The sequence below is a fragment of the Rousettus aegyptiacus genome, unplaced genomic scaffold, assembly GCF_014176215.1.
Source record: "Rousettus aegyptiacus isolate mRouAeg1 unplaced genomic scaffold, mRouAeg1.p scaffold_m13_p_17, whole genome shotgun sequence".
NCBI lineage: Eukaryota > Metazoa > Chordata > Mammalia > Chiroptera > Pteropodidae > Rousettus > Rousettus aegyptiacus.
Genome location: NW_023416292.1, coordinates 38,289,103 through 38,313,291, shown reverse-complemented (window position 1 = coordinate 38,313,291; position 24,189 = coordinate 38,289,103). Strand labels below are relative to the sequence as shown.

General features: G+C 33.9%; 1 protein-coding gene and 1 long non-coding RNA gene across 6 annotated transcripts in view; one reads left to right on the top strand and one right to left on the bottom strand.

The window, feature by feature from the left end:
- The window catches only part of LOC107504399, a 26,196-nt gene extending 16,459 nt beyond the window's left edge, over positions 1–9,737 (bottom strand). For 2 of the 3 annotated variants that reach the window (XR_001595471.2, XR_004955276.1), the window contains exons 1-2: positions 9,647–9,737; positions 4,219–4,381 (exon numbers count right to left, since the gene is read on the bottom strand). This is a non-coding gene — a long non-coding RNA (uncharacterized LOC107504399). Of the gene's footprint in view, positions 1–1,045; positions 2,910–4,218; positions 4,382–9,646 lie in introns of those variants that run through there. The other variant, XR_004955277.1, reaches the window with a different exon arrangement.
- RNPC3 (RNA binding region (RNP1, RRM) containing 3) overlaps positions 9,709–24,189 on the top strand; it is a 24,368-nt gene continuing 9,887 nt past the window's right edge. Inside the window, exons 1-9 of one of the 3 annotated variants that reach the window (XM_016133555.2) lie at positions 9,709–10,100; positions 11,755–11,802; positions 15,716–15,834; positions 16,597–16,680; positions 17,083–17,194; positions 18,240–18,308; positions 19,282–19,424; positions 22,316–22,441; positions 23,446–23,597. In XM_016133555.2, the coding sequence (XP_015989041.1) occupies positions 9,909–10,100; positions 11,755–11,802; positions 15,716–15,834; positions 16,597–16,680; positions 17,083–17,194; positions 18,240–18,308; positions 19,282–19,424; positions 22,316–22,441; positions 23,446–23,597 (1,045 nt within the window). In that variant the 5' untranslated portion in view covers positions 9,709–9,908. The remainder of the gene's footprint in view (positions 10,101–11,754; positions 11,803–15,715; positions 15,835–16,596; positions 16,681–17,082; positions 17,195–18,239; positions 18,309–19,281; positions 19,425–22,315; positions 22,442–23,445; positions 23,598–24,189) is intronic. The other 2 variants (XM_036235131.1, XM_016133554.2) reach the window with 2 other exon arrangements.

Genomic DNA, 24,189 nt, shown 5'->3' with positions numbered 1-24,189 from the left:
AGAATTAATATATAATTTCGAGGCCACTATACGCCAAGAAAGTCATAAGATAAATTAAATGATTCGTAGGTAAGGAGATGTACTATTTCCAGAGCAGTCATGGAAGTCCTCTCTGAGGACAGGGCACCTGAACAGAAATTGCATAAATGTGAGGGATGTGAGCATCTAGAAGAATGCTATAGCCAGAGATAGCAAAGGCCATTAGAAGAGATTGTATATTTAGTTCTATGCCTCCAAATCACCACCTCCACCCACCCCTGTAGCAAAAATGGTGAAAGGGGAGTGCACAAGAAACAAAGTAGTAGGATATAAGATCATAGAAGTACCAGAAAGGCTTTAGAGAACATGATAAGGACTTTAGATTTTACTCTAAGTGTGGTGGGAAACCAACTGAAAATTTCAGGCAGGGAAGTAACATGATTAAATTCATGTTTTTCAAAAATCACACTAGTTACTGTGAGGAGAGTGGACTGCAAGGTATGTAGAGTGGAAGCAAGGAATCTGATTAGAAGGCTATTCCAACATTTCAGGTAAGAGATAATTATGAAGTCTATAATTTAATCAAATTTACAAATAACTATAACACACACACACAAAATAAGTATCATAACAGAAAGAATAAAGTATATAGGGAATCAAAGGAAAGGTCACATTTGGACAGGGATCAAGAAAATCATCATTAAGGGGGTGGCATATGCAATGTATTTAAATACAGAAACAAGAAAATGTGTCTTCAAGAAAATGTAAATAGTTCAACTTCACTGTAGCATAGGGTGAATACGAATAAAACATAAATTAGTAAAATAATAAAGGGACTCAAAGGATTAGGGAGACTAAAAATTAATCTCTCCTTTACTGATTTTTCTTCTCTTTGCTTACTTATGTAGCTTCGAGGGACTCTTTATAACACTCAGTTTACCTGCTGGTTTCCATCCATCCATGTGATTGGTGTGTCTTTTTAAATGTCTTTGAGAGTGCTGGACACAGAAAAAGTTATTCAGAAATAATTAATAAATCTTCTCAAAGACCAAACTTGACACATCCATAGTCTGACCAAGTTATGTTTATTAATTTGCTGAAGTAAGAGATTCCACATCACCATAACTATGGGGCATTTCACCAAAACAAAGGAAGGAAGGCAGTGTTCTTATCGGTTTGGGGGCAAGATGAAGTTTAAGTGAAATTTAAATGAATAGTTCTTTGATAGACTGAAAGCAAAGCAGGGCTGGTTAGCATCAGGGATGGATTGAGAAGTGTGCTGAGTCCTTTTCCAATGAAAACTACAAAGTTAAGACAAATAGGAAATCCTGTGTCTGAAAACATTATCTGAAACTTTGCACTTGCATGGGAAATCAAGGCTGCTTTGCTGTGTTAAAGTGACTACATAGTCCAGTTCCTCAAGAATTATGGGGATATTTCCATCTCGCTAATATTGCTTGGAAAAGCAAAGTTTCTCATAGTCTATGATTTTAGGGAACAGTTTTTCCGGTGGCATGCCACTGGAGTTAGCAAAAAAAGTTTTTTTTTGCAACTTTACACCAATATAACTTTTAACATTAATATTTGATTATTTTTTATCATATTTAAATAATTTATTATATTTTGTAAAATGAAAATGAAGAGAAAAAAGCAGACCAAGATCTTTAAGGAACCACAGATTACAGTCACAGGTCAAGAAAACTAGTAAATTAGGTGTTTGATACTAGTAAAGCAATGATAGGAGACTAGACTTCGAGTGGCAAGTACACAATGATGTATTATAAAATTGTACACCTGGAACTTATATAATGTTATTAACCCATGTTACCCCAATTGACTTATTAAAACACAATTTTAAAATGCTAGTTTTGCCTTAAATGTTGAAGTTCAATTTAAGAAGGTTATGAAGCAGGAGCATGCCTGTCATGGGCATGAATGAGACAGAGAGAGGAGGAGCTTAGAGAGGTGAGTGGAGACAAACTGCTATTTCTTTAGGCCACTTGTGAGCTGGTCATAAGCTCTGAGCCTTTCTGGAAAGTAACTGACATCCAGGCCAGCAAATCATGGTAGGAGATAGCTGGACTCTACACGGATAGGCTCCTCCTACCCAAGAGAGTTATTTGTTTGGGTGAATGGCTCCAAGTGATTAAAAGCAATAACTGAAGGGGAATCAAAAGTGGTCAGCCGGAAATTGTATCACCAATATCATGAAACTGTATGGCAGAGATCTTGCAGGACCCTTTAAAGGACCACCGAAGTGTCCCACTTATTTGGATGTCATGAGAGAGGAAATAATCAACTGCCAAGATAGAAAGATAAGCTTTGAGCAGAAAGAGGAAATGAAGCAACATAGGAAAAAAAAAAAAAAAAGATTATGCTAGCTTCCCCACTATAGGTTCCCTTGGAGAAAAGTATAAGCTTAAGAAGTGAAATTAGTATTTTAATTGGATTGAAAATGAATCTTAATACAAAATAATGGCTTGTTTTTAAAATTAAAATGAATAAGAAAGTAATGGGTATGTCAAAAATGGGAGATCTAATAACATGTTTGAAGCTGTAAAACATTTTTTAGTAGCACAGGGTGATCCATCTAATTCAACCAGTGAGCTAATTGATTACATATAGATGTTGTTATTTCTATAAGATAGTTTCTACTATGGACTGAATTTTGTTCCCCAAAATTTCATATGTTGAAGGCCTAACCTCCCGCCCCACCCCCAACCCCCAATATGACTGTATTTAGAAAGGAGGCCGTTGGGAAGTAATTAGATTTAGATGAGATCATGAAGATAGGGCCCTCATGATAGAACTAGTGACCAGATCTGTCTCTGTCTCTGTCTCTGTTTCTCTCCGTATCTCTTGCTTTTTTTTAGTTCTTACAAGACTCTGAAAATGCAGACACTCTGATCTTGGAGTTTTATCTTCCAGAACTGTAAGAAAATAAATTTTTGTGTGTAAGCCACTATTTTATGGCATTTTGTTACAGCAGCTTGAGCTGACTAATACAGATTCTGAAAAGCAGAATTGCTGAGCTAAAAGGCATGTTTATATTTTATTTGAATAAATGTTAAGGCTTATTTTTCTGAAAACTCGTGACAAAAATTTGCCCTCATATGAATACCGACGTATGATTTCATAGCTATGTAAAATGTTTTGTTTTCATTTGATCTGGTTTTTATACAGATAATAAATCTACAAATGATGATGGCTGAGATCCACCCATAATCATTTCTCAATAAGTAATATGAGAAGATACTGACATTTTATCTTTAACCAGAGTGATAATTTTGCAATAAAATCTTTCACCTGGTTTCTTAAAGTCATCATTTAAATCCATGAATATATAATCTCTAGTTACCAGCAGAATGTATTTTAATTTCATGTGAGTATAATTTATGTTTAACATTCAGTGAACATTAATTTTTGTAAATTATATTAATGCTTGGAGGGTTCAGAAATGAATATAGCAATTCCTGTCTTCAAGAAGCTTACCAGTAATGAAGAAATTATATACATTCAATTAATTATAATAAAATCTGCAATCATTTGTACTATAAAAATAAATGAGATGAAAACATAAATTTTGCCTTGTGAAAAGGAAAAATCTTTGATACTGATTGTATGAAACTGCTAAGTTTCAGGGTGGTTTATTATACAAACAACCAAAACACTGAGAAGTTTACTTTTCAGTCTTTGGTCTCTGAATACAGAGCAGAGAAGCAGAGATGGTATTGACTGACCATAAGCAATTTAGTGAAATATATTTGAGCACATGAGGAAAGTTAGGGAGCTAAACATGTAGATATCTGAAAAATGACCTTCGCATTTAGCAATGTTAAGGTCACTGATGACCTGGAAAGGGAAATTTGCATAGAGTAGTAGGGTTGTAAACTTGGTTGAAATAGACTAAGGAGAATGTGGGAGAAGAAAACTGGAGACAACAAATATAAACCACTATTTCCAAGACTTTGCTATATGGGTTCCCCCCATTGTCCAAACATGGAGCATCTGATGATACCTTTCCTAAGCTGAAATACCAGAAAGCAAAGAAGCAATTGCTGCTAATACATATAGGAAAAAATTTTGAGCATTCCCGGCCCAAAAATATCCCTACTAAATCACACCAAATAACACATAAAACCTAAATAACACTAACATAAGGTAATAGCTGTAATGAAATGATAAGTATATAGTCTATATAAAGTAGAAATAGTATTTGTATAGTATAGTTTCACTTACCAGTGAGCACTGCCTCTATAACTGCTCATTGTAAAACAAACGTTGACAGCTATCTTCGTGAAAATCCTCTTCGATTTCTTTCGGTTAGCAAAAATAGGCACTAATATAAGTCTTTTGTAAAAGCCAAGTGGCATAGAGTAAACTTTTGAAAAGCAGGGCATATCTGTAAACAGGAAGAAATAGAGTGGTAGCTGAAGAAATAAGTGGAAACATGAAGGTTATTATTATGTAATTGCTTTAATTTTTTAACCAAATGATAAATAATAGCATATTTATGCACTGATGAGAATGATTCAGTAGAGTACATGAGAAGTTTTCCCAAGTGAGAGGTTGGCTTACCCAAGGAGCACAGGTGTTAAGTAGGATTGATGGATATAGAAATCCTCGATTTTTTTCAATGAGATCAAGAAACAAGGTAATCTTCTAAGACTAAAGGTGGGAAGAAGGTTCAAGGTTAGAGGATAAAGAAGAAAATATGAAGTCAAATATTTGCTGGAATCAGGCCAGACAGAAAGTGAGCTAGAACAATAGGCAAGAGGGTGTGTTTTGAAAACCAAGAGAAAATGGCATCTCAAAAAGATAGTGGCAAATGTGTCAAGTGCTGCTTAGAAGTTAAAAATGAGAACTGAAAAAGTCCACTATAGTAAGTGGAAGGTTAAAAAATTGAGAATAATTAATGGCTCTGTCTAGATGTTTGGCTGTGAGGGAGAGGGGAATGCTTTTGACAAGAAGTCAGAAAACAAACTCATACAACTTATTGGCAAAAAAAAAAAAAAAAATCCAATTAAAAAATGGGCAGAAGATCTGAATAGACATTTTTTCCCAAAGATATACAGATGGCCAACAGGTACTAATCATGAGGGAGATGCAAATCATAACCACAATGAGATACCACCTCACACCTGTGAATCTAGTGAACATCTATTACCTGATATGGTTTTGTTCTTATGATGATTTATGATTTTCTTACGGGAGAAATGGGTGTGAGAATGGCTGTTATCAAAAAGACAAGAAATACCAAGTGTTGCTGAAGATATAGAGACAAGGGGTTCTTTGTTTACCATTAAGTGAAAATGTAAACTGGTACAGTCACTGTGGGAAACAGTTTGAAAGTTCTTCAAAAAATTAATAATAGAACTAACTTATGACTCAGCAATCTCGCTTCTGGGTATTTATCCAAAAGAAACAAAATCACTATCTTGAAAAGATGATTGTACTCCATGTTCGTACCAGTACTACTTGGAATAGCCAAGATATGGAAACAACCTAAATGTCCATAGGTGGATAAATAGATAAAGAAAATGTGGTATATACACAATGGAATATTATGAGCCATAAAAAACGAATGCTATCTTGCCATTTATGACAACATGGATAGAGCTTGAGGGTATTATGCTAAGTGAATTAAGACAGAGGAAAACAATACTGTATGATCTTACTTAGATGCAAAATCTAAACAACAACGAAAAGCTTACAGATATAGAAAACAGATTAGTTGTTGCCAGCGGTGGGGGATAAAGAGTGGGAGAAATGGGTGAAGAGAGTCAAAAGGACAAACTTCCAGTTATGAGATGAGTACATACTGGGAATGTAATGTACACCACAGTGACTATAGTTAATACTATATTGTATCTTTGAAAGAAAATCATAAATCATAAGAACAAAACCATATCAGGTAATAGATGTTCACTAGACTTATGGTGGTTGTCATTCACAATGCATACAAATATCAAATCATCATGTTGTACACCTGAAACTAACATAATGTTATATGTCAGTTATACCTTAAATTTAAAAAAAAAAAAGTCAGAAAAAAATGGTATAAACTCATTTCTCTATTTTAGTTCTCAAAGGCCTTCCAGAAACAGGCCCCAGCACTTCTACTGGCTTCATGTGAAAAAAAAAAAATTAGGAAATTTGGAGAAAGAAAGGAAGGTGTAATAACGATATCCAAATATACACATGGCCATGTGAAGACATCTGGAGACACAAACCAAAGGAAAAGCTACAGGAAAAAAAATAGCTACTCCTGTCTGAGAAGGTAATCAGTGACACAGAGAGATCTGATAAAGATGAACTCTAGAAAACTACATTAGTAGAGGCCTCCATCAGCAGATAGAACCAGAGAGCATCAGAGTGAGGGAAAAAAACCCAACAATTAGTCAATGACATAATATTCCCAACCTCCACACTTTCCCTCCTCTCATCCCTCTATAAAGAAAATCAAAACTCAGAAAAAGTTTCACAGTTCTCAAACTGTGTGCTGAGACTTCACAAGTGCCTCATATACCTTAGAGGGGTGCTATGAAATATTTAAAATATGTGATGGAAACAGCAATACTCGCTATTGGCCAGACATTCCATGAACTATCAGCTTGAGATATTGCTCAATTTCAAAATTAGATCCTCTCAAATTCCTTTTGAGAATATTGTATCTTTGCAAAGCTATGTTTTGGGCTGTTGCTCTTACAAAGAACAGTGCCTATTAAAATGCGGTGGCAGAAAACAAGGTGTCACCTAGGGATGATGTGAAAAAATTATTGATGAAGTTTGGGACTCTCTGGACTATATACCAAGAAAGGGAATGCGAAAGATACATCTCAGAGCAGACCACACCCACCTCCACTCAAACATGAAAGAGATGAAACCAAATCGTATTTTCCTCGGGTCAAGCCTGATATGAGGGGAATGTAAGAACTGCGACCCTAATAGAGTTTAAAATTAACATTTCAAACTGACATGGACTATTAATAACTGAAAGTGACCAAGAAATCATGAAATCTGTCTAAGTTATTGTCAAGGGGAGCATGAGGCAGATTTAATTGAGTACAACTAAAAGTAATTAAGTGGAGAGAAAATAAAATTCTGTCATGTTACTATCCCACTAAGTTGTGATATCTCAATTATAGTACATAAGGACCATTAAATTTATCTTGATGTCCCATGTAGCAATTCTTGACCATAAGCAGCTCTGGTAAATATTAAAGTTAATCCATTCATGCATTCATTCATTGAACAGATATTTATGTCTGCAATGTGCTAATCATTTTATTAATCATAAAAGACACAAGGAAAAGCCTGCACAGGATAGTTTGAAGTAGCATGCCAAATCTAATCTTAGTATATTGCTCTACTCTGTCTCTATTTTTTTTTCTCAAAGCACTTATTACTCTCCAAAAAGTAACTCATCTATTTACTTATCTACATGGTTTAGTCTGTCTTTACTACTAGAATTAAGAGCCAAGAGAGAAAAGATTAATTGGTTCTTCCTCTTCTCAATTCTCAATACTGCCATACCCCATGGATCAATACGGAGCCCTCTTCTCTCTACCTACATTTTCTTTTAACCCTTAGATATAAATATTCTATGTTTTGATGCTATATATGTACCCAGCACTGACATTTCTCCAGAATGCCGTACTTAACTGCCTACTTAAAACCAGGAAACTTGAAACAAGGAAACTAAATAGGTACTTTAAATGTAACATGTGCTCCTCCCTCCTCCATCCTCCACCACAATCACTAACCTAGTTACATATTAGTTTTCTCAAGCTCACTGAATGGCATTATCATTCACCTAGATGGTGGACAGTTTGGGGTACAAGGCAAAAATCCAGAATTAATCTTTAATCACTCTTCTTCATCTGCAAGTCTATCAATCCTATTTCAAACTATATCTCAATTCTAATTCCTTCTTTCCATGTCTACTGTTACCAGACCTTTTGCCTGAGCTACTGCAATAGCCCACACTGCAACCAAAGAGAAAAATTCATATCTAAAATTTAATCAACACACAAGTATATACACACACAACCCTACTAAAAATGTTTTTAATTGCTCTTCAGACATCAAGACTCTAAACAAACCTATAGGATTCTCATGGTTTGGTTCTATACACCTGACATTTGGGGGATTTTCCCCATGCATTTTCTAGTTTTTATTAATATCTACCCCTCCCCTGCTGCCCAACTAATGCTTCTTTAGAGCAGAACTTTGATGTGTTGTTTACTGCTATATCTCTAGCATCTAAGCAAGGAGCAAATAGCCATGTGTTGTATAATGACATTTCCATCCATATAGACCATATATACCGTGGTGGTCCCATAATATTACAATGAAGCTGAAAATTTTCTATCACCTAGTGACATTGTAGCCATTCAATTCATTGAATCACGTTTGTGGTGATGCTGATATAAACAAACCTACTCTGCTACGTCATATAAAAGGATAGCACGTACAATTGTGTATAATACATAATACTTCATAATGATAATAAGTGACTTACTGGTTTATGTATTTACTATACTAAATCTTTCATCATTATTTTAGAGTATATTCTTTTAACTTATAAAAAAAAGTTTGCTGTAAAACAGTATACTATGTTATGCCAGCAGTAGCTTCATATGTCTCAAGTTTACCATGTCTCGAAACTGTATCATTTTCTTTAGCTCTTGATTTAATCTCTGGTAGTTTTATATAGCAACATGTTATATAGGCTCAAAGCTTAGGAGCAATAGGCTACACCATCTAATTTTCGGTAAGTGCACTTTATGTTTACACAATGAAATTTCCTAAAGACACATTATTTAGAATGTGTATCTGTTTAGAGGTGCATGACTGTAAAACGAGCAATAATGCACCTTAGGCATTCAGACTATATAGTAGCTGCCCCTACAATACTACTTCTTTCTAGAATCCTAAAGGCCATCATTGTATGGAGTGAGGGAGACATTTCTGACTTTCTTACTCAGATATCTCTGCCTCACTCCATTTAGAAACTAGGCAGTACAGTGGCTCGGAGTATAAAGCTCAGTTGCACTAGAAAGGGTCAAATCCCAGCTAATTTAGTAACTGTGACTGAAACATCTTCGTACGATGCGTGTCCTCAAGTGTAAAATGGAAAAGAGTTGTAAGGATTAAATATGTGAGCAATACATATTTTTTATTTTTACATATTTTACATGTTATATATTACATATGTAATTATATAATTTATTACTGTATCACTCCCCAGAGGACACCAATTCTGTGAAATGAACACCGGCCTGAAAGCACGTTTCTGTCTCAACATTTTGATGGTTAAACTGAGTTCTCCTCACTGCATGAACCCTACTAAGCTGAAGAAAGAATTGACTAACTGCAGGCTTTACTATCCCCAAACTGTAAACTCACATCCTGTGACTTAATCTCCTCGCCAGCCAGTCAAATGAGTTTTCGTAACCCGCTCGGATTAGGAACCTAAACGCGCTGGCGCCACGCCCAGGCCCGCTCCTCTCTCGCACATGCGCAGAAGAGACTCCCTCTGTCCTTGAATTTCCAGCCTCCTTTGCTCTGTTGAGGCTTTTCGTCTCTTTTCTTATTTTAACAACTTTTTTAAGGCTCACACCGCTCTTGGCGAAGTTTTGTTTTTAATACTTTCAACAGCTACCTGGAATTTTAAATCACGTTGCTTTCCCATCACTGTAGAACCTCACACTCAGTCTGAAGAACCGGCCCCCCGAAGAGGAGTCACCCGTCGGTGGCGCAGGTCTCGCGAGAAGGTGACCATCTCTCGCGGTATTTCCTTGTTTCCAGACTCCTTAGCGCGAGACGGAAAAGTACTCATTTATCTATCTCAGCTTCTGTTGACTAGCGCATTTTTCACTGTGGCTTCTTCGCTCGGCCTCCCGGTTGCTGTTTCTCCGAGGGAAATGGCGGCCCCCGAGCAGCCGCTACCAATGTCAAGAGGATGCCAGAGCTCTGTTTCGCTTTCTCCGCCGCGGGGAGACCGAACCCTTCTAGTGAGGCACCTGCCAGCAGAGCTGACCGCTGAGGAGAAAGAGGACTTGCTGAAGTATTTTGGGGCACAGTCGGTGCGCGTCCTGTCAGATAAGGGGCGACTGGTAAGGGCGCGCCCGTCCCTAGCCTCCTGGGAAGGCCCTGGGCGGGTTCCCCGGCGCGTGGGAGCTCTGGCAGAGGAAGACAGAACAGAGTGGGGAAGCAGCGCTTGTGTAGTGGGGGCTTTCCTCTTTGCAAAATGTCTCGCGTGCCAAGTGAAGTTTTAATTGGCTCAAGTGTAAATTAGTCATAGCCATGCGGAAAAGGGCAAGTGAGAAAGGCAAGGCAGAATGGAAAATGACTTAGTTTTGTTCCCTTTTCCGACCCATCCTGAGACTCTCAAAACTCTTCTGAATTTTGGGGTATTTATCAAGGGTACGCACAGAAATATTTAACAAAAGACTTTTTAAAATATTGGTTCTTTTATAAGCCAGTCATTAAAATAGACACGTTTTAAAAATGTCTCTGTTTTATAGTAGTAACTTTTAAGTTACAGAATTTCTACTAGATTTTTGATGAAGTTCTTAAATTTTTTCCAACAGAATTCTTTGGGGAACAATATTTTAAGGCTGCTAAAGTTCGTACACAGGAATTTACACAGTACACGATTTTCTTTGATACCAGAGAACGTTTTAGAAGGATTTCTTTACATTAAAATAATAATGGTGATGTTAAGCTTCTGCGAGATTGCCTTTGATAGGGCAAAACATCAGTGATTTTTAAAGTCTCCCAAATTAGATATATATACAGCTCGAGTTGAGAATTACTGATATGAAAAAAGACCAATTTTGATCCAAGTGTCACTTACAGTAAGTGTTCACTTAAAGTTGTTACTAGGCTCTGCAAACTTAAAGCTAAGTGATGTAACCAATCTAATTTTACCATAGGCTAATTGATGTAAGCAAGAGTTAAGTTCCCCAAGCATCTCATCAGCAGTATAAGGAAAGGACTTTGAACAAAGTGAAGTTATGCAAGGACATGCAGCATACCAGCAAATACAAATGTTCTGTGATTCAGTTTAAGTATACTTAATTAGGTCATCTTGGATCAGATTAGACAAAATTAGCAATGTGTAATGTAATTACTCAACCTTAAACGCTTTAATAAGAATTAACAAGAACTTTTCCTTAGCATAATGATTCATTTACTTTTGACTTATGTTCCTTTTCTGATTATTTTAAAAATATTTACAATTTATATCGAAAAATAGGGTTCTCCCACCAAACCCTTATTACAAAGATAAAACAAAGAAAACATGCACTTGAGTAATGATTTTCTTATGGTGAACATTTTTAAGCTCTGCAGTTGACCGTATGGAGGAAAGTTTAAGATCTTTATAAAATGGGAGATATTTTATTTGTGTGTGTGTGTGTGAAGGGCGGTCCGCTGTGTAGCAGTGGTTTTTAAACTTCTGTTGAAGTTTTTGAAAGTATATATAAAATATGCTTTGTGTGTGTGTGTGTGTGTGTGTGTGTGTGTATGTATGTGTATGTACCTTTATATAAAAAAGGCTACATAGTCTTCAAAGAAGTCTGATCCAAAAAAAGATTCAGAACCACTATAATAAATTTAGTAGCCATCGCTTAAAATGATCTCAATTATGGATCCTTTTCCAATATTTTATTAATGCGTGAAATCACTGTTACCTAGTAAAAGATCAGACTTCCATATGAGAAACTGAAAATATTAGAAATAATTTGTATCTTAATTCTTTTTCAGAAACATACAGCTTTTGCTACTTTCCCTAATGAAAAAGCAGCTATAAAGGTATGACTTTTTCTTTACTAGTTAAGTTAGCAATTTTCTATTATCTAATCTTGGTTCAAAAGTGAAACGTAATGTTAAATTATAGTTTTTAAAAGTGAAAGTTTGTATTTTAAGATATCACCCCACAGGGTACATTTAGTTTGTTATTTGGCAGATTTTAATAAACTGGAAAGAAAATTAAAGTCAATTTATAATCTCATAGGTAATTAAAAATAAGTTCTAAAGGATGCAAAGATTGTTAACTATCTCTGTAACTGTTGCAAAGCGAGATGTTTTAAGTATTAATATTAAAGGGAGAATATATATGCGTATATAGTTTTGAAATCCTGGGGAATCATTTGCAAGGGAGATTACCTTTGATGTAGACCTTTAATGATTAATTGGATTTGAGACAAAACCAAAGGGAGATTTACCTTCCCGGTTTGTAGAACACAATTATAGGGCATGGAAAGTTTTAAGTGGAGCAATAACTATGGATTGAAATGGAAATAGGCCTTGCAGGATAGGTCGAGTCTAAATATAGATAGGAGTTGAGGGAGGAATTGAATTTTCTTTAGTAGATATTCCAAAGGCACTTGATACTTTTGAGCTGGTCAGTGAGTTCATGTAATGGGTTGAATGTAGAAAAAGATTAGAGGTAGGAAGACCAAATGGAAAGTCAGAACAACAGAAATGTTATAAAGGCCATGACAAGAGACAGGATCTGAATAAGTAAGAAGACAGCTAACGTGAGGGGCGGGATTGAGAAGATATTTGCAAAGGTAGGTAATGAATCCAAATGTCATCTGTTAACTTTGAGGATTCAGTGGGCTACTTCTGTGGAAATATTTTTAACACAGTTAAATATGGACTCCTAGAGTTGGGACAAGGTAAAAAAAAAAAAAAAAAAATGGAGTTTCTTCAACTAGGTGAGGGGATATGGTTGCCATAAGGAAGATAAGCCAGGAAATAAGACTGGCATAGAGAAGTTAAAAAGGAAGTAGAACTAGAAAATAAACTATCATGAATGCAAAGAGAAGAGCATTTTAAGAAGGTAATATAGTCTGATGACACAAAATGAGAAATGAACACAATTAGTAAAGGACTTTTTATTGTAAATGATAGAAATGACCCAAATTCTCATCAATAAGGGGAAGGAACACCTTAAATCATAGTATGTCTGTACACTGCACTACAGCTTTTGGAGAATGAGTTCAAATGAATATGTATTAATAAGGAATGTAGCCCAGATAGAGTACATGAACAGAGTTGCAAAATATTATTTGTAATGTAACTTTGGGATTTTAGAAAACTAATGGTATGTATGTTAGTTTATGCATAGAAAAAAATATGGCAGAACTGTATACCAAATTTTAACAAAAGTCTCTCTCTGAGGGTGAAATAAGACTTTTACGTTGTATGTATTTTTTAATGTATAAAATTTTTTTTTTGTCAGAAAAGACTTTTAAAATACAACATTAAGTTATAAATAAAGTATGGTAATGAAAACCACATTGTTTTAGGGTCATGACTAACTTGCAGAAGAGGACATGCAGTCAGTCAGTGTCTTTGACTTGTAAGGGGAAGGAATGAGAAGACAAGAGCTTGTAGGCTAGAGTGCAATTGACCGATCAATTTTAAATAAAACAAGGGAGAGAAATTATTAAGAATAAAGCAAATATCTGAGATAGGGAAATTAGTTAACATTAAAAGTGAAAAATCATAAATCCTTGAAAAGAAGAGAATGCGTGACATTCATTTTGAAAGGAAGAAAAATGATGCAATTCAGCTTACATAGCTGTGTTTCAGATAATCAAAGGTTAACTAGTAGTAGTGAAGAGGTCTAGAGGTAATTTAGGGACTTGAAAATTGTTGAAACATTTTAAAACTTGCTTTGTATAATGAAGGAGTCAAAACATGCATAAAGATGGTAAAATAAAATCGCAGTCCCAGCTAAGGGACTACACTTATATTTGTTCAAAAAAATATGAGGTCTCTGCTAAAATAGACCATAACTAATAAACTCAATAAATTGTTTAATATTTTAGAAAATGATAAGTGCTATGAACAAAAAGAGCAACAGGATCAGGAGTGCTGGGTAGGGAGGGTTAAGTTGCAGTTAACGTGGTTAGGGTCATAATTAACAATTTGAAGGAGGTGAAAGAAGTTAGCTGAGGGAATATCTAGGGGAAGTGCATAACAGTAAGAGAAATAGCCAGAACAAGAGCTCTAGTGTAGGAACATGCCTTTCATGTTTAAGTAAGCCAGTGTGGCTGAAACAGACAAAATGAGAGGGAGATAATTGGCTTTGAAGTCAGAGAAGTAATAGATGCCATATCATGTAAGTATTATAAGGAACCTAGATTTTACTCTGAGTAAAATGGGGAGCCAATGGGGTATTTTGAGCAGAGCAGTAATGTAATCCAACTTAAATATTTAAAAGGATCGCTTTGGCTCTTGTATTGATAATAGATGGAAGAGAGTAAAAATGAAATCTGTTAAAAGATTATTGTGATAATTCAGTCCAGAGATGATAGTTGCTTGGCCCACAGTGGTAGCAGTAGGGGTGATTAGAGTCCAAATATATTTCGAAGGTAGAGATAGACAGGATTTCTTGATAGCTTGGATATGCAATGTGGGAAAGAAAAGTTAAGGATGATTCCAAGATTTTTGACTTGAGTAAGTAGAAGAGTGGAGTCACCATCAACTGAAATGGGGAAGCTTCCAGATGGAGAACATTTAGGGGAAAGGGGATAGATTAGTAGTTACATTTCTGAAGTTTCGTTTTTGAGAGAGACATAAGAGTTTCTATCTAATATTTTAGATATATGTTCCTGGACTTTCAAGACGAAGCTTTGGGCTTAAGTTATAAATGGAATCATCAGCATAGCGATGACATTTACATTTAAGATGCTGGTTTAGATGACTAAGAAATTAGAGAGGACCAATAATAGCGCTCTGGAGTATGCCAATATTAAGAGCTTGAGAAGGCACAAACTAGAGATTGAGGATTAGAAACCAGTGAGCTAGGAAGAAAACTATAGAAAGTATGGTATTTTGACAGCAAATGAAGACCACGTATCAAGGAGAGAGTAATTAACTGTGTTAAATGAAGTAAAATGAAAACTGAGAGTTGATCATTAGCTTGGCAATGCAGAATTTGTTGTCTATAACAAGCAGTGTCAGTGGACTGATTCAAGCATGTAAGTTGCATCGGTAGATGAAAAAAACGTTTAGGATGGGAGAAATAAGAGTATGTTTTAATGATGGGCTGCTGCTGATGATGATCCAGTAAAGGACAGAAAATTAGCAGTGTGGGTAAGTACACCCCTTGTACAGTTCTGGAGAGTGAAAGAGAGACCCTAAAGAGGGTCAGTGGAGATTTAGTATCCAAGTCAAGCAACTATTTAAGTTAAAATATGGATAGTTAATATCATAATAACAGACGGAAGGCAGAATGGGTGGGTGCAGATGCTGGTAGATGGGATTTATGTTGGGAATCTGAAATTCTCATCTGGTTAAAATAGGAACCAAGGTCTTAAGATAAAAGAATGGGTAAGGAATATTGTAAGGTTGAAGAACAGAGAGATTGGTAATAAGAATGTGGCATCATAAAGGTCTACCTCCAGTCTTGTAGTTTCAAATTAAAAGTGAGACCTAACAGATTTGTGGCATTTGTCTTCTAAACCATTTCAGCTGCATGGGTATACTCAGAGTTAGATTTAACCAGATTTAGTTTTGTTAAGTTTATTGATAAGAAGCAGTCTCTTAAGTAGTAAATCTTGGTAGCCTGATATTTAAAATGGTAAGTAATAACCAAGGAAGTGATAATAGTACTAACAAAAAACGTGTAAATTATTTTGTAGATTGTCTCTAACCAATAATTTTTGGTACAGTTATCAAATCTTTTACTCTTTGGTTCTTCCAACTGAAGGCATTGACAAGACTCCATCAGCTGAAACTTTTAGGTCATACTTTAGTTGTTGAATTTGCAAAAGAGCAAGATCGAGTTCATTCACCAGGTCCCTCTTCGGGCACTGAAAAAAAGAAGAGGTATGTAGTTAGATTTTCCTAATGTTTTAAAGTGCTTTTATAATAAATTGTGTTACTATTGGATTATTTTCAGACTAACAAGTAATTTGAAATGATAAAGGATGTATCTCTCTAAATGAATCTGGTATATTAAAACAATGTATTTATTTTTGTTCCTAGTTGCACATTAGGAACCTGAGTATTGATTTAATATTAGGAATTAGTGCAAAGTGGTAAGAGAGTGGGCTAAAAAGCATTCAACTTTATGTGCAGGGAAAGTAGTTAGTATAAAGTCTTTGTTATATGGTACAGAATGAATAGGCATGGCCTTTGAAACCAAGACTGATATTGGTTCCTAGCTATAATTCTTTGTAGTTATATAACCTTTACAAATTTTCTTTACACTAGTGTTTCTTAAAGACTAATCAGACCAGCTACACCCTCTAGGATCTTGATTGGAATATTGTACACCACATAAAGTTAAGGGGGTTTTTTTGTTTGTTTGTTTTTTGTCAGTAAGATCTATCATGTCATCTTCATAGGGTTGATATGAAGAGAACATGAAAATTTGGCATGCTTTATATAATATCTGGAATAGAGAAGGTATTCAGTAAAGGCTGATTGTTTCCCTCCCTTTTGATTGGTGTTTACTTGAGAAATGCGTTAGTTTATTTATTATAAAGCTTTTCATAATGACATGTTTAAAAAGTTATGTTTTTTTCTATGCGTAAATTTTCACTCTATTTCTAAAAATATGATCAACTTTGATTCTGTATATCTTAGGTCTGATGACCCTGTGGAAGATGATAAAGAAAAGAAAGAACTTGGTTGTTTAACTATAGAAAATGGAATTGCACCAAACCATGGGTTAGCATTTTTTGTTTGTATTTTGTTGTTCTTTTGGTTTTGTTGCTCTGGATATATAAATTACAAATAAGATAATTTTTTAAAGGGATATTTTATATGCTATGTATGTTTTTAATCTATTGATTTAACATTTTGAGCTAAAAGAGTTTGTCGCTGAATTTGGTTCCATTACAATGTTTGGAGCTATAAGATAAGTTCTCATACGTAATACCTTATTTTTCTCTAATACAATTAGAAGGCAAGTTTCTTTTTAAACGTACTTATTTAGATCTGTTAGGAACAGGTTAAATCTAAGAGAACTGAATTATTTGAACAGTATTTGTATGTTTTCAGGTTATATAAAACAAGTTACTGATATGAAACTTAGTAGAACATGATAAGCATTTAAAAATTTTCTTTTAGGCTGACTTTTCCTCTAAATTCGTGCCTCAAGTATATGTACCCACCACCTTCAAGCACAATCCTAGCAAACATAGTAAATGCTTTAGCAAGTGTGCCTAAGTTCTATGTACAGGTAAGTAGAATAAAATTTACTTTCCTCAAAATAAATGCTTGTATAACCTGATATGTTATTTTCCATGCGAATTCTCATAATCAGATTGAATCCAACAGGCAATGATGTTACAGTATTTTAAAGGTCTGTTAGTTAGTTTGAGCTGCTATAACTAAGCCGTAATAGGTGGCTTATAAAAAACAGAAAATTATTTCTCACAGTTCTGGAGTCTGGAAGTTTAAGATCAGGGTGCCAGCATGGTTGTGTTCTGGTGCAGGCCCTCTTCTGGGTTGCAGATGGATGTTTTCTCTTTGTGTCCTCACGTAGGCAAAGATGTGAGAGAGCTCTCAGTAGCCCCTTAAATAAGGGACACTAATCCTATTCATGGGGCCTTGACTCTGTGACCTAATTGCTACCCAAAGTCCCCACCTTCTAATATCATCACATTGGGGCTTAGGTTTCAATATATGAATTTTGGAGGATTATAAATATTTAGTCCATTTCAAAAAGTAATGAAATATTACTACATTCAAGTAAATACTTTAATAAACTATAGCAGAGGCATACTATTAGGTTCAGTATTAATAATACTATTAAACATGAGGTAATTTGGAAAATAATTTCTGGTGATTCTTTGTTATTTTAACATAAATCTTTAATGTTGAGATTCTTAAAGGAAAAGACAGTGGACTTCTTGGCACATACTTGAAAGTAGTGATAGTAATAGGATACTTTGAAGTACAAAATATAGATGATGTTTATTTTCATTATTATACTTCTCTGTCACAATAATTGGGAAAACAAATTTTGAGAAGATTTTACATTGCAAGAACCCGACAATTTAATGATGAGAATAATAATATTTTGGAAGTGACAAACATTTTAGGAAAGCTAAGCTGAGATATACCAGTGCCTTGTTTTAGCCCTATGCTGGGATCATAAAGGTAAGAAGTGGGCTGGCCTCTGTACTAAAGTAATAGGGTTATTGCAAAGTTTTTAAATACATAAAATGTATGAGTTGAATCATCATTTTACTATGTGATTTTAAATGCTTTATTACTTTAAGGTGCTTCATCTTATGAATAAAATGAATTTACCCACACCTTTTGGACCAATTACTGCACGACCTCCCATGGTAAGAAAGCTCTTAGAATTTCCAAGATTCAAAATTTCTCCTGCTGAGGTGAGATAATTGAGGCTAAATTTTACAAATGTTGTGCCTCTGATGTTCACTGAAAAAAGATACAAATATAAAAATGCAATGATAGTATTCAACTGGAGAACTGAAAGTGGGGAAAAAGCCAGAACATGAAAGAGATGGTTTGTTCTATAATTGAAGCTGTCATTTCTGTCAGTGTTGTTTAGTCCTTGGATCAAGAACAGGTTATGTCTGTGCTTGCATAATTCTAGTTATTATTTAGCCATGATACTTTTTTAGATAATAACAATGAGAAATTATTTCGAAACCTAACAGTTGCATAGAAAATTTGCTTTTCTTTTGTGTATTGTGGATTCGCTGCTTTGCTAATGTGCATATTGTTAGCTTTGTGTAATTTTTCTTTGTAACCTCAACACCTCAATTCCTGGCACAATGCAAAATATTAGTTAAGATCATGCTAGCTGCAGTTAACCAAAAAAACTCAAATCTTAGTCACCTAACACAATATAAGTTATTTCTTGCTCATGTCAAGTCCATTCCAAAAGTAGTGCAGAATTATCTTCTGCTCTACTGAGTCATTTAAAAGACCTAAGTTGTCTTCACTCTGTGCATTTCTAGGGTGGTGAGAGCATTTCCATGAAGCCTGCAGATCAAAAAGGAAGAGAGGATAATATGTCTGGAAGGTTTTTTTGCTAACATTCCGTTGGCTGAAATATTCAGTTGCATGGTAAAATCTAACTTCAAGGGAGGTTTAGAAATTTAGTCCAGCTAGTTGCCAAGGAAGAAGAAACAAGTGTTTAGATCAGCTACCAGTCTGCCACAGCAGGTGTTCCTTCAATCTGTGTTTAATGTATAAAAAAGGATCATGAGGTAGAGATGAGAATCATGTATCTGAATGGAATTGATTTATTGCATAAAATAATATATTTTTTTGTTTTTTTTAAATTAGTATGAAGACTATATGCCATTACATGCACCTCTTCCACCTGCATCTCCTCAGCCACCAGAAGAACCTCCTTTACCAGATGAGGATGAGGAATTATCTAGTAAAGAATCGGAATATGAAAGCAGTGATGATGAAGACCGACAGAGGTTTGTAATTTCAAAAAATATTTGTTTAGATTCAAAGGAACATAGACTATGCAAAGGAAATTTTCCTGCTCTTCTTAAATTTTGCTGTAATTCTTTGTAATTTGAGGACATTTTAATTTGTCCATCTCCAGCCCCCACCCCTCAAGCATATATAGTATTTCTAGATTAAGACCTGAGACTAGATATTAAGACCTAAGGAAAACTTTCTGGATTATGAGTAATTTTTTAGATGGATGATTATGGTATTATAAAGTACAACTGATACTTGTCATTTGTGAATTCTGTATTCGTGACTTCCTACTTACTATAATTAATCCGTGACTCCAAAATCAATAGTTTCAGTGATTTTATGGTCTTTTGTGGACATGGGCAGGTACGGAATGGTGAAAAATGTGAGTTGCTTGACATGCACATTTCTAGATGAGGTAAAACAGGTGAAATCCTGCCACCTTGTTTCAACTCTCATACTGTAAACAAGTGTTATTTTCATGATCTCTTTAGTCCCATGTTTTTCACATTTTTGTGCTGTTTGTTGCTGATTTTGCTGTTTTTTAAAAATGTTCCCCACGCATAATATTGAAATTTTAACCTAACTTTTCCAAGATCAAGAGTTCTGTGATGTGCCTTATGGAGAAAATAAGTTGTGTTAGATAAGCTTTGTTCAGGTATGATTTACAGTCCTGTTGACTTAAGTTCAATATTAATGAATCAATATATTAAGTAATGTTTTCTTAAATAGAAACACGCGTGTAACAAGATGTGTATTGATCAGTTGTTATGAGCTGAAGCTTATAAGAACCTAATCCTGAATTTCCCCTAGGGGCAATGATTCATTATTTACTAATTTTTTATTTATAGAGACTTTATAGAATATAACTATCTGAAACAACAACAACAATAATACTAAATTATATTAATATTTTTTCAGCTTATTCCCTTGGACTTTATTTACCTCAGAAAAATTTCTAGAACAATTCTCTAGGATTTCATTTTTTTAAAAAAAGCTATAGTCACTATTGCAGATGCATTTTTTAATTGGTTATTTTTGATGATCTGTGTATATTTTGTTTAAAGATTCTAATGAAGAGCAGTAAGTTGTTAATAACGTTCAGGTATCTGATCCACAGTGGAGCCTAGAACAGGAATTGTTGAACATTTTCTCTGTAGTGCCAAAGATTTCTGTTATAATGGAATGTGGCTGTGTTCCAAAAAACTTTCTATTTACAGAAACAGGCAGCAGGCTTGATTTGGTCCTTGGGCTCTAGTTTACCAGTCCCTAGCCTAGAAGGCCTGTTTGGATGAACGATGGGTATCATAAGTAACTATACATCGAAGAAGGCAGATACAGGAGTGATTGACATGGGCAACATATACAACATACACAACATATGCAACCTATACAAATAATCAGCAATTTGACTATTATTGAGTCAACATTCACTTAATTAGTGGCTAAATATATATTCTCTTTCTAGGGAGAGTTAAAATCAAAGTGTAAGTGGGACTGAAATTACATAATAGGGATGAATAGAGTGTTTGAATGGAGACATTTAGAAAGACTAACAGTTCTTGATAGACTTTCATTTGTTGCTAAAGAAAGAATTGTATAGAGTGTTGCATTGGGTTAATTACTTATCCTCTGTAAATTTTACTTTCTTTATAAAAGTAATGGTAGTAAATACAAATGCTTTATTTAGAGTGGGCAAAACCTTTTTTGTTTGTTTTTGTGATATTATTTTTACATTTTGCAAATAATTTATCTTGAGTCATAAGAACAAAGCCTTTGCATGAACCAATTTCTGGTTTTGTGCTTCTCTGTTATCTTCTGGAAATGTTAAAAAGAATGGTCTATTTATTTGTTCAGTGAATATTAATTGGTTACCAAATGTATACCTGGAACTATCATAGAGACTTCGTGTACTTTGGATGAGCAGTTTATGAATATAGACCTGTGTTTTGTGTAAATGGATTTATTCATAAAGATTTTGATAAGCCATAGTTGTGAAAAGGTTTTAAAAATTTGCAGTTTATGTTTACATTTTTCCTAGCTTAGAAAAAAAAATGTGTAAAATTTATTTTAAGCACATAGTTTTCCTTCCCTGCATTTTACTGTGTGTATGTTTGTTTTGCTTTTAAATTATACAAATGTAACTATGGGGAGGTAGAGTTGTAACTACTGGTTTTTGAGCTTCTTCTCTGTGGAAACACTGTGTCTGATCTTATGGAAGATATGAAAATGCCTAGACAAGACCTATTCTAAATATTACTCATACTCAAAATGGAAACAAGCTTTATACAGGGTATCAGTTTTCATGCCTTGATTGTTACTTATAAACTACTTCAGAATATACCGTTTGAAAACTTGGTTTCCAAAAAAATTACTTGTTTCTGTAATGACTGATTTGCAGCAATTATGTACAAAATGCTTTTAATAAAAATACTTCATCCAGGCTTCCTATAATAATTAGAATATGAATCAAAATAATTTTACCGTGTTTGTAAGGCCTTTCGAAGAGCAGTCAAGAAAAAAGCAATAAAGTTATATAGATTGTATTAGTGTACCATGGTCAGTTTTTTTGGCATCATGTCCAGCCATTTTATTTGATGAACTATTAATTTTTATAATAGAATTTATCTTTAAAAGATGCATTTCAATTAAGTAAATTCCCAATTCCTTCAAAATAAAGTGAAAATTGAACAAGGAGATTTAAAGCTTGTTCTTTTGTCAAATTGTTTACATCTTAATTGATGGCTTAGAAATTACACTTATGCCATACAAATTATTTTCTGATTTATACTCTGAAATACATATTTAAGGGTAATAGAAACAGTGGTAAATAGCTATGCTTTTACATAAGGAAATCTTTTACTTTCACTTCCCCCCAATGTAGAATGACCAAACTAATGGAACTAGCAAATCTTCAGCCTAAAAGACCAAAAACAATAAAGCAGCGCCATGTGAGAAAAAAGCAAAAGATAAAGGATATGCTGAATACACCTTCATCTGTTTCACACAGGTAATTTTCTTTTGGGTTATGAAATAAGGGTACTATATGTACTTGTCTACTTCCTCAACTTACATTATTTAAAAAACAATTTTGGCAGAAATTTTACTTGCCTGTTTGCTATGGAATCCTACATATTTTAATATCTTAATTGGATAAAATTGCAATTTTAAGTTCATTTAGTTTGTCTACAGTATAAATTTTTCTTGCACTTGTAACTCAATAAATTGAGAAGGGAGTTTGTTAAAATTATCTTTTTTCCATTTTTAAAGGAATGAATCTTTAATCTTTTTGTCTTTTTAATTTCACGTTAAGTGTAAATATATGTTTCCCACCTGTGTATGTTTTGACATCATAGCTTTTAATCTCTATAGCAACACTGACCAATTAAAATAAAATGAATCAAATTAAAATTTTCAATAGCCACATTAAAAGAATAAAAAGAAACATGAAGTGGATTTCAATATATTTTATTTTACCTATTATATACAAAATATTCCAGCATATAACTAATATAAAAAATTATCGAGATGTTCTACCTTTTTTGTACAAAGTTGTCAAAGTCTGCAGTGTATTTTATAGCACATTTTTATTTGGACAGCAACATGTCAAGTGTTCATTAGCCATATGAGGCAAGTGACTGTTGGACGTCATAGCATTATGATATATAGAATATAATACATAACAATGCTTATATATAGAGTGAACTTTTTTGGCATATCAGTAAATACCCTGAAGTTTAGGTTCAGTATTCAAGTACTGTCTCTGTCATTTACTGAGTGACTATCCAATTTCTTAATGTCTCTTCAATCTCCTTATCTATTTTAACTGGGAATTTAATAGTACTCATATTAAAACATTTGTTAGGGTTTATCGAACTATTAAAATTAAGTTACTTTGTGTAATGCCTTCAGTGTTGTGAGTACTTTATCAGTGTTAGCTTTTTAAATTTAAAATAAATATGTTTTAGAATTATATTTGCAGTATAAAGTAATGCTGTAATTGTTTATAAACAGCAGTTTACATCCAGTGCTGTTACCTTCGGATGTTTTTGATCAACCACAACCAGTAGGTAATAAAAAAATTGAATTTCACATATCTACTGACATGCCAGCTGCATTTAAGAAAGATCTAGAAAAGGAGCAAAATTTTGAAGAACAAAATTGTGGTAAGCATATTTTACTTCTTAATGTACTATGTAAAAATGCTCAATCAACTTTTTGTGTTAGACTTAAATTTTATATGTAATATTTTTATATCAATATTCGTAAACTATATTTAAAATATGCAGTTAGGTCTTCCTCAATATCATGGAACACTAAGCACTTTGAACATTTTTTTATGTAATTGAAACGTGCTTAGCAATGAGGTGGTCAGTATTGTCTTTTGCTTGTAATGAATTGTAGGGTGAAATTTAGGCTGATTTTTGCTGATGTTTACACTAAAAATAGAAGAGTTTTTTGTAGACTTATTTTTTCATTGTTAAATGTTATATTCAATGGTTTTATTAATATGATTGTATTATTGATTAAAAAAGCAAGAAGTATAACTTGTGAGTTATAGGTTTTATGTAAATGTTTTTAATCTAATGGACATGGAAGATTGTTTAGCAATACACTATTCTTAAGTTTTAAGATAATTTATTGAAATTACAGAAATTTTTCTGCTTGTTTTAGACATTACTTTGGTTTTATAATATGGCATTCCTTTATTGTTTAAATCTGAATTTTCGAAATAATACAGAAAATGTAATCAGAACA